General features: G+C 42.9%; 1 protein-coding gene across 1 annotated transcript; it reads right to left on the minus strand.

Annotated features, from left to right (window-relative positions):
- Window positions 1–1,332: 1,332 nt before the first annotated feature.
- Window positions 1,333–10,150, minus strand: ints15 (integrator complex subunit 15). Its single transcript, XM_083990857.1, has 8 exons — window positions 10,065–10,150; window positions 8,952–9,152; window positions 8,626–8,847; window positions 6,003–6,168; window positions 5,534–5,811; window positions 5,178–5,415; window positions 4,193–4,232; window positions 1,333–1,710 (listed from the first exon to the last, which is right to left on the minus strand). The coding sequence occupies exons 2-8, from the start codon at window positions 9,144–9,146 to the stop codon at window positions 1,476–1,478; spliced, it is 1,374 nt and encodes a 457-aa protein (XP_083846983.1). The 5' UTR covers window positions 9,147–9,152; window positions 10,065–10,150; the 3' UTR covers window positions 1,333–1,475.
- Window positions 10,151–10,669: the final 519 nt, after the last annotated feature.

The following is a 10,669-nucleotide window of genomic DNA, read 5'->3' on the forward strand; positions in this document are numbered from 1 at the left end:
GTCAAAGCCACGTATGATCATAAAACTAAAAAATATGTTGACAGCAACAGAACATTTTGAATGTGTGATGCTGAATTCAATTTGCAAATATTAAAACCAGTCTGCAGAATGTTGAAATCTGAATCCACCTAACACCACCTGTTGGATTTATAGAAACAAAGCATACACTCCCTCTTTGTCTTCGATCTCCTCTCTTTTTCACTCGAATATTATCTATTGGCACCATGCCCCAGCCCAACAGAAATGCATCATTTTCCCAGAAAAGATATGCTTATCACTGTCCCACCCATGAACTCTGCAGGGGGAAGCTCAAAGACAGTAGAGTCTCACGATATGTGGACACAGACCTGAGAAACAATGTGATGTGACAGCTGGAATCCAAATTCTCCCAAACCTGAAGTCTTGGCGATGTTGTTTCAGGATGTCCTAGCAATATCAGCTGCACCTGTGAGACATGTCTTATAAAAATAGATAAGGAAGTAGTGACCGCCAATTATTTTGACAATAGACTGCAAACACAAAGGGAACTCTGTGTTTTTATTTCCATGTCAACACACATAAACAAAAGAAATACGAGGAAGTAAAGATGGGTTAGGTAAAAAAAAGGGATGAAAACACATTATACACGCTCAGTAGGATCCTCAAAACCCAACTGTCAATACTAATTCTGCAGTTCAAGTTTGCCTGTGTAAATATACTGAAATGCAATCATCACAGTCCGTACGCAGAGACGAGGGTGGATGATGCAATTTTCACCTTGGATGAGGGCAGCTGAGGTCCTGAGGAGGGTCGAGCTGCCTTTTTCGTTTTTTTTTTGCTGCGCTGCAGAGGAGCGATAGTCTATCTGTCTCAAAACAGAGCCATGCTCATGCACCAGCTGGCTCCAGAAGTCCCTGACATCTTTGGTTACGTAATAAAAGATGTTGAGTTTGGGAAAGAAGTGAAGTGTACCTGTAGATATTTGTGCTTTTTGTTCTTGGAATGAATCACTGACATGATTAATTAAAATGCATGGTGCCTGAGGAGTTGGTTGTTTTTCTTTCCATTGATGATGGTTCTGTTTTTAAGCCTGAAGGAAAATTAATCTGTCCACATTAAAAATGGTTTAAAGCTACAACATAAATTATTAGCATGATTTACAATCAGCATGAATAATAATTAAGCAAATGCTGTAGTTATGTTTCCATGACGTTTGGTAAAAATTCAAATGAAGCCTGCAGTGCCGGCCAGTTCACAATCCTTGACAACAGTGACCACAAGTGGTTGGATAAAGAACAACATCAAGAGAGAAGTAAAAAAATATTTATTGGACAAACATGTTAGCCTCACAGACTTTCTCAGACACAGACATGTTTAATAGCATCATAATACATAACTCGCATACATACATTAATTCTCACCTGCCAACAAACAGACAACAACACTCATTAACACGCACACCTTCACATCTGCAGACGAGATGGACATTATTTCTTTTAGTGGCTGGGTCGGAAAGGAAACGGCATTCCTGTCATGAAAGGCTGACCGGGGTACTGAGGGTGAGAGGAGGGGTGGGTGGCCAGAGGCGTGTGTGGGGTGTGTGCAGGGTGTGTGGGGTGTGTGGGGTGTGAGGCTATGGGGGAGTGAGCTGCATGTGGGCTGAAGGCCAGTGGAGGAGTGTGGATGTTGTTGTAGTACATCACCGGGCCTGACAACACCAGCTGGAGCAAACTGGAACAGAAAAGCAGGCAAGCAGAAAAGACTAATGTTAAGATGGAATACAAATGAATTAAAGGGATAGTTCACCCAAAATTCAAATTGCACTCATTATCTACTCACCCTCATGTGGACTAAGGGCTGGGAGAAGTTTCAGAGTCCTCCGTGGCTTCTCTGAGTTACAGGGGGTCTCAGCATAGCAGTGCATGTCCATATAACGGTTGCAAATGGATACCAACTGTCTTCGTAACAAAAAGACACACCAAAAAACATCCAAATACCGGTTCATCGACGAACCAGGAAGAGGAGCTTCCGCTACAAAACAAGCTTGAAAAATAGACTTACATTATTTTTCGGAACAATTTCGCATTTCGGGGCTTCAATACAAGACAGACATTACATACGAGCAGCATGGAGGTATTTGGATGTTTTTTGGTGTGTCTTTTTGTTACGAAGAAAAGTGGTATCCATTTGCAACCGTTATATGGACATGCACTGCTACGCCGAGACCCCCTGTAACTCAGAGAAGCCACGGAGGACTCTGAAACTTCTCCCAGCCCTTAGTCGACATGAGGGTGAGTATATAATGAGTGCAATTTGAATTTTGGGTGAACTATCCCTTTAAAGGCTTAAAAAAAAAAAAAGAATATACAGATTCACGAAATACACACCCTTAACACAAAAAGACCACATCAAAACTAAACTCATATTAAAGGGGAACTATGCAAGTCTGGTCGCTTTTCTGCTGTTTTGCTAACCTTCCTCTATTTGTTTCCAATGAAGCCGGCGAGAAAGTAATCCATGGAGCTAGGGCTGTTCGATTTTGCCCAAAAGTAAAATCTCGATTTTCTTCTCTCAAAAATCGATTTCCGATTACGATTACGATTTTTTTTGTTAAATGACAAACTATTTTGTGTGCTGTTTGTGTCTTTTTAAATGGACCTAGAGTCTAATTAAAAAAAAAATCTATCTATCTATCTATCTATCTATCTATCTATCTATCTATCTATCTATCTATCTATCTATCTATCTATCTATCTATCTATTTTATTCAAAACTTTGTTTCACAATACAAAAAAGTTTTTCAAAATAATATGCAATATATGAAGCACATCTGTCTGTCTGTCTGTCTATCTATCTATCTATCTATCTATCTATCTATCTATCTATCTATCTATCTATCTATCTATCTATCTAAAAACGTGACGTCAACTGACTGCCTTCCACTGATTGGCCAGAGCGTTGTCACCGGAAGAGTCGCAAGCGCGACGTCCGACCATAGGTCCGTCATGAGAATCAATACCGCTCATTTTACAGTAAAAACACACCGACAAACTGTTGTTATTCTGTCATCTGAGTTAAATGTCTGCTGTGTGGAGAACCACGCGGTCCGTAATCGAGACGACACGGCCGTAGCCGCTGTTATATGACGACCCCGCCCCCGCTGAAGAACTCAGCTGTAACCAAGGGGGCAGTTGTGGATCTGAGAAGTGAAGCTCACTTCCGCGTTCAAAAAACTGCAATCCCCCCGGCTTCCTCTGGGGGCTGGTGTCAGAAGGGAGCATTCCCCATAGACCCCCATGTTAAAATCGCCGATTTTACATCCTCAGTAAACATGTTAAAAGCCTGGTGTCAGAACGTTTTTTTTTCTCAATCGATAGTTTCTACCCCCGCACACACTCTGAGGGGGGTGAATTTTTTTTAAACTCTACCGTTTTACTGTTATTAGGTTAAAACTCTGGCCAATTAGGGCGCGGAAATGTTGAGTGACAGGTCTGAGCAGCTCCGTGGACAGCTGCTTCGAGGCCAGTGGGCGGGTTCTCGGCGGTTCTCGGCCGGCCAATCCAACATGGCGCTGTCCAGGCCGCCATATTTGAGTCACAAAAACGACTCCCCAAAACCAATGGGTGACGTCACGGACGCTACGTCCATTCTTTTTACAGTCTATGGCTGTAACTTATAAAATCCTTGTCATATCACAGTACCGCTGTGATATGACGGCCGAGTCGAGCCGAGCCGAACCGAGCAGAGCTGTGTAGTGGAAAAGGGCTGTTGGTCTTTTCGGCAATGAAATCCTCACTGGTCATAGCAGAATGCCGACATGCTTGTTTACAGTGTGTGGGGAGAGCAGGGGGAGAGCGTGATGGGAGGAAGGAGGCGGCAGTCATTACGGTAATTCAGCGCAGCACAGATTCATGAACGGGGGCTTACCGTAATTACCCTAGTTAGAGTAAAAAATCGATTTCTAGGATTTCACGTTTTTAACATCGTCCTAGGCAAATAATCGCGATTACGATTTGAAATCGATTAATCGAACAGCCCTACATGGAGCGATGGATAACTTTATATATTTGTGTAGTCTTATCTGTCATAAACAAGAGCGGGTTACGCTTTGCTCTTCACAAAAGGGTTAATAATTAATTCAGTAATTCAAGAAAAAAAAGTTGCCAGTGGAAACTGTGAAGGAAAGATAATAAAGACTTGGTTCAGTTCTTACTTGTTGTGGGGGAGGCGGGAACAGATGGCTCTCAGATCCTCTGTAGAGAAGAGGAAAGACATGTAATAAGTAATCAAACCACACAACAGGAAATGTAACCAATCAATCATTACTAATTTAACCATCACTTCAATGTGAAATGAGTAACTTCTTCCATGCTGCCCTGTGTGTCTCGAGGTAGAGACGTTGTACATAGAAAGTTAAGTGGACATCCATCAGTGATTCAAGTTTCAATAAAACTAGAAAGATTCCCTTTGAGGATGTTTGAGATGTTTTGACTCTGATGAAGACGCAGTAGCGTCAAAACGTTAGTCTGTTTGCACCTTATGAAAGCTCTGCAATTTTATTGAGTGCTACAGCTTCCTTTCATTTGGGTTCAGTCACTTTCGAGGTGGCCCACTTGATTCAGCACATATTATTTTGTTCTGTGCTGCGAGCACCGATATACGTACGTCTGGCTGAAGGGAAATGGGACTCCATTCGGCTGACGCTTAATTCTTATTCCATAAAAATACAAACGTGAAAGCTCTGTGGCCTCAAGTGTAGGTTCTGTTCCACTTACAGTTGATTTATTTCAGGATAGTAAACTACATGTATTGACTTGTGATAATCATTTGTCAATCAAATAATTACAGCCTCAAGCTTTTACAAAGAGTTCAGCATTGCTAAATAAGTCTCTGTGCCTTGTAGGATCTCAGCATTTTGCTGTCTTCTGTAGACAGCACAGTAGAGACAGACGGGACAGAGACATAAAGCACAATCACAGTCACAGTCATTGCAGATCTGATTTCAGGCCAGACACGAAGGCTTCTCATGTTCTTGAATTTAACAACAACCCAGTAGGAGTCATCCTTACAAAGTGACTCATTTAACGACTTGATCGTGAATGAGTAAACTTCCCTAGTCTCTCTCTCCTCTCTCCAGCCTCTTAGCTGCTTCCCTTGCATGAGTCTTACTTCCCCACCCGGCCTGTCCACACTCTTACCTCTGGAGCAGAGCAGGGCTCCATTGGCCATAGCCACCTGCAGGGCCTGTGCCAGCCGGTCCAGGGTCAGCTGGGACAATGCATGTGTGTCTGTGGATGACGTGTGCGTATGTTTGTCAGCCTGGTCCAACAGTCTGGAAAGGTCAGAGGTTAACGTGGCCAAGGACTCCATCTGGAGCAGCGCCAGGCGACCAAAAAGCCCCTTCTCATTGAGAATATTTGGCAGGAGCATGAAGACCTAAATGAAGCACGGCAAGTAGTTTGATAAGCTTCACTGTATACGTTTTATATACTGAAAATGTACACAATGTATAATATTCAGAAATGTAAGAACACACACACACACACACACACACCTGTAAAACACTTAGATGGAGTGTTGAGAAAAGTGGGCCCGTCTCCGGCTCATCCTCTGTGCTGCCATTGGTCAGCACTGATTTCTTGCCTCTCCTGTAGGCCAGCGGTGCTTTGACACACCAACGCACCAAACCCCCTAATGGTGTGAGATCAAGTGAGCTGATTGGCTGGTTGCCAGACAGGGGTGTATTCAGGAAGGTGATTAGGACCAGACGAGGGTCATCTTGGATCCACGACACAATCATCTGGAGGAGTTCTAGTGGAGGGGTGAGCTCCTCTACGCACAAACAAATACACACGAACAAAAGTTAGGATGAAAAACATTACAAGATACTTATATTTTACCCCTTTAAACAGAAAATGTTGAAAACGAATCTCCTCTGTCCATATTTAAAGTTCAAAATCCCATTTTCTGGAGTTCCCAGTGTGTAGATGTTTTTGTGCTTTTGTATCATTCCAGCAAACTACCTTTGGTGAGGTCATACAGGGTGGTGACAGCAGTGATGAACTGGCAGCAGAAGCGTGGACTGGCACTGTGGATGTTCTGAAGCGTGGGTACGGAGCCCGGGACCATACTACAGTAGTCGTCTACCAGCACCTGAGCCAGGCGTACGCAGTACACACGGTGGGTTCTCTGCAGGACCAGCACACAACCAGAGGTTTATATTCACTACAAGTAAACACACTGACAAGACACACACAGACACACACACACACACACACTTATTTCAGCAGGTACATGCATCTAATGCTGCGTTCAAGACAACTCGGAAGTCGGAAAAAAACGAGCTCCGAGTTGTCAAAAACAAATTGAACGGCGTCGAACTCGGAAATTACAGGTTGGAAACTCGGGTATCATTTCAGTATGGAGTTATTTTTGTCTCATAAATATCTGTAAACGCACAGAAGGTGATCTACAAATGTTCCTTGGTTTGTACACGTGTTTTGCTATCCACAAATACAAATTTCTAATTTGTAACTTGTATTTGGTTTTTACAGGTGGAGCTTCACTGCTCCGGCGTCATTTGGATAAAAATAACCACATATTGGGGATCTAAACAGTCTAACATCTAAACATCTAATCAGATCTAAACAGCAGCCGGGCTGCTGCGGTGGGCTGGCTAACCAGCTTCGTCATTCCGGGGGAAAAAACGAGCCGGGGGAGACCCGGATGACAGCGGAGGTTAGCCGGCCGACCACCACAGCAGCCCGGCTGTAGCCTCTGTGATAGACCGCTCGTCCGGTGGTAGCCTAGTTAGCTTAGCTGCTCCGCGAACGGCGGAGCAAACTTCCAAACAGGCGTCATTTGGATAAACTAACCGCATATTGGGGATCTAAACAGTTACTTTATCGCATGAAAAAACATTAAAACTTTATAAAGTGACGCATTAACAGTGGGAATTAAAATAATTTCTCGAGATAAGCCAGTACCAGTCTTCTTCGTTAGTTTTCATTCAGCTACTCGCCAACACCGCCCCTCCTGGTGAGGAGAGCGGCCCTTTGTGAATCAGCAGCTGTGAGTTTGTGAATCTGTGTGGATCTCGACAGGAATGTCTCAGAAATACGTCATTGCGGAAAGAGATGCGTGTGCGTGATTGGTGATCCACAAATGCAGAGTCACACTTCACAAACAGAATTTTCGGTTTCACAAATGGCTTTTTTGTTTTTACAAATGGAAAATTATACATTTACAAATACACAATATATTTACAAATACACATTTATTTGTAAAAACCAAAATACAAGTTACAAATTAGAAATTTGTATTTGTGGATAGCAAAACATGTGTGCAAACCAAGGAACATTTGTAGATCACCTTCTGTGCGTTTACAGATATTTATGAGACAAAAATAACTCCATATTTCAGAGCCCCAACTTTCCGACTTGACGTCACGACAACATCAAAACATGGCAGCCCTCGTCTTAAACGGTTAGAATTTAGAAATTGTAAGTAATTTGTTGAGGTTTTAATGCATATTTTTTGTGTATTATTGCAGTAGCCTATATGAAATACATTTATATTAAGCTGTGATTGCTATATTGTGTGAAACTGTAGTCCTCGTATGTGACGGAAATAACGTTTTACCGTTATCAAGGCTATAACATTATATGTGCACTCATCTGTGGTGTCTGCTCTCCTCTTCATTTACAGCATATAGAGGGATTACCAGCCTACGTCACTGACGTTCTACTGCGCATGTCGCCTGCAGAAAGAGAGCAGCAAGAGCCGTGATCAGGTCTTTTTGTGCTGTTAGTTGCACTAATTGTTTTGATAAAAATAACAAAACGCGCAAAATATACAGAATAGCGTCAACTCGCACCCCTTTCAAGGCAAACGAGAGAGAAAATAGTACATTGGCGATTAATTTCGAGCAATATAACGTGTTAGACACGTTGGTTTGAATGGAGATAAAGCTAGATATGCCCACAGGCACAGCTGGAGAACTGCAGCGAATGAGTTGTGAAATGTTTACTACGACAGTGACTGATGACGTGGTCACATACTAATGGAAAGCAGCTGAGATTAATTAACGTTAAACTACATTGTTTTACATTACCGGTACATACTCAGTCATGCACGTAACGTTACAGTTACGTTATGCAGTTGTTCCAGACTTTAGACAGGTCCGTCCTCTTCCCTCTCTGACCAGGCAGCATCAGTCCTCACAGACACTGAGTTTTGTAATCGTGAGTATTTTCCTGAACATTATTGTCTGTTAAATAGCTGTAGGTAACGTTAGGGAGGCACAGTGACAGTGTTGTTTTTACCGCTGACCGACCGACGCCGTGCTGTGAGAGTCCGTGGTTTGTCCCGTGGCTGAGTTGCTGTTGCCGCGGTACAAACTCGATCCTCCGTCCTGACGTTTTTTTTTTTTCCTGCCGTTATAAAACTATAAAACCGTCTATGTATAAAACACACACTACATCAGTAGGTGATAAACTGTTGTAGTAGGCTGACAACATCGCTAGCTAACACCGCTTTGACTACACTAGATCCATAGAGGTAACCATGACAACCAGTTCTTTCTGCAGTCAGGTTGCGCACGCATCCTGATTTGTTGGTAAACAGGTAATCCCTCTATATTCTCACCTGTAGCCACACAGCAGCACATTCCAAGATCGGAATCCTGCCCACAGCAATTGCCATGGAAACCAACTTGCTCAGCAGTCCCATGCGGCTTTCATCCGCCTGGTTGCCTTGGAGACTGAAGAGGGCGGAGAACATAAGCTGACGGACAGTGTCGCGACTCTGCTCCTGAAAACAGCTGCACATGATCTCCAACAGCTGCAGCTCCTGCAGGGCGCTCATTCTCTGAAGGAAAAAAACAACAAAAAAACACAGGCAGCGTTTATCATCTGTCTACATTTGTGTATCAATAAGTATTAGTGCACACGCATGTCAGGGGCATGCCTTACCCGGCCAGGGGTGTTTCTGTCCTTGGGTGCGTGCAGAATGAACTCCTCGACCAGGTCCAGGGTTTTGGAGTCGACCTGAGGAGGCTGCCTCCCAGACTGCACCAGGTTACAGATGTAGATGTCCAGGTGATACAGCAGCTCTTTAGCTGCACTCAGCACATCCCGAGGCAGCAACGACTGACGAATGTCACCCATGACCACCTGACAGAAACACATACAAAGCTGAAATAGTTAAAGGGCTATGAAATAATCATGTTACATGACGAGACAGAGTTGTTTTCGAGGCAAATGCATAGCCGGAACTACATGTGTCCTAATGTTACATAACCATACATGATTAATTCATAGTGTGGTGAATGTGCAGGTCACAACTTCCCCACCAGAGCGTTTTGGAGTGGTTAGACTGTGTATTTGGTGAGTTTTGAGGGACAGGGGATCTGTACCGTTCACCTCCATTGTGTTCGCTGAGCAGCTCCCGTCGCTGCCCCGCGGATCTCAAAACAACATGCACCGATGATTAAAGGTAATGAACCTACCCCTATGACTATAGAAATTATGGCGATAGGCTAATTTGCCAAAATTCTGAACTATCCCTTTAACATCTTCATTAAAAGTCAAGTGTATGTTTTAACAGTTCAGAGTAGCTTGTTTTCCAGTAGGCGATCATACAACTGTAATTAATGGGTGTAATTATACAACATGGTGCAAAAGCGACTTTATAAAATCTTGTAAACAGTTTGTCTCAAATCTCGCTGATGCTCCAGAGAGAATAGCTTCACCACAACAACGCAATAATATTTAGCCTGTGTTAAACAAAGGATAAAACGACTACAAAACGAGGTTAAAAGTGATATTTTACCATTATAATTGTATACATCATTCGTACATATCAGTTTGACAAGTTGTAGGATCACAGCTCTAACTCAACATTATTCCAGTGGACCAGAGGCTGCACACTGAGTCGGTCCCCCCCATCCTGCTACCGCTAAGTTACTGTTAGCAAGGTTAGCTAAAAAAGACTAGACTGTTTTTCAATCTCCGACAAAACCTCGCTTGGTTTTATTTTCACGGGAGCCATCTCTAAATACATAATGTATTTGGTGGAGACCTTACCTCTGCAAAAAACACGCGATTTGCTTAAGAAATGAGCCCACAACGAGACTAGTGAGTGGTCTGTGAACGACAGCGGAGCCACTTCCGGTGCCTACAGAAGCCTGCGACGGACAAAATACTGTTGTTGACGTTTCAGCGGAGGAGTCGGCGCATGTACATGTGGTGGCGAACAAATGTCAACAAAGACTGTTTCACTGTCTGTGTTCGTGTCGGAGGAAGCAACCATGGGAAAATCAATAAATTAATAAGACTCCTGTTTAAAAGGGATGCCACCACAGTTCCATACGTGATCTCATACTGGAACAATTTTATGGAGTTTCATTTAAGATTATTCATAAATGTTGTCCATCCAATGACCACATTGTAAAACGATTTTAAAAAGACATTGATGTGAATTGTACTTTCTGTTCTGTAGCTACATGCTGAAACTGTGACCCATTTGTTTTGGCTCTGCCCTATTGTGCAAAAACTATGGAGTGATATTTGTAATTTTGTTGCTATCAATGTTGATGGTGATTTTATTTTGTTTTGGAGTTCTGTTTGGGCTCCCTGACCTGAAAAAAAACAAGGAAAAAGCTAACATAACTTTTATTATCAACCTTATT

The sequence above is a fragment of the Trachurus trachurus genome, assembly GCF_905171665.1.
Source record: "Trachurus trachurus genome assembly, chromosome: 17".
NCBI lineage: Eukaryota > Metazoa > Chordata > Actinopteri > Carangiformes > Carangidae > Trachurus > Trachurus trachurus.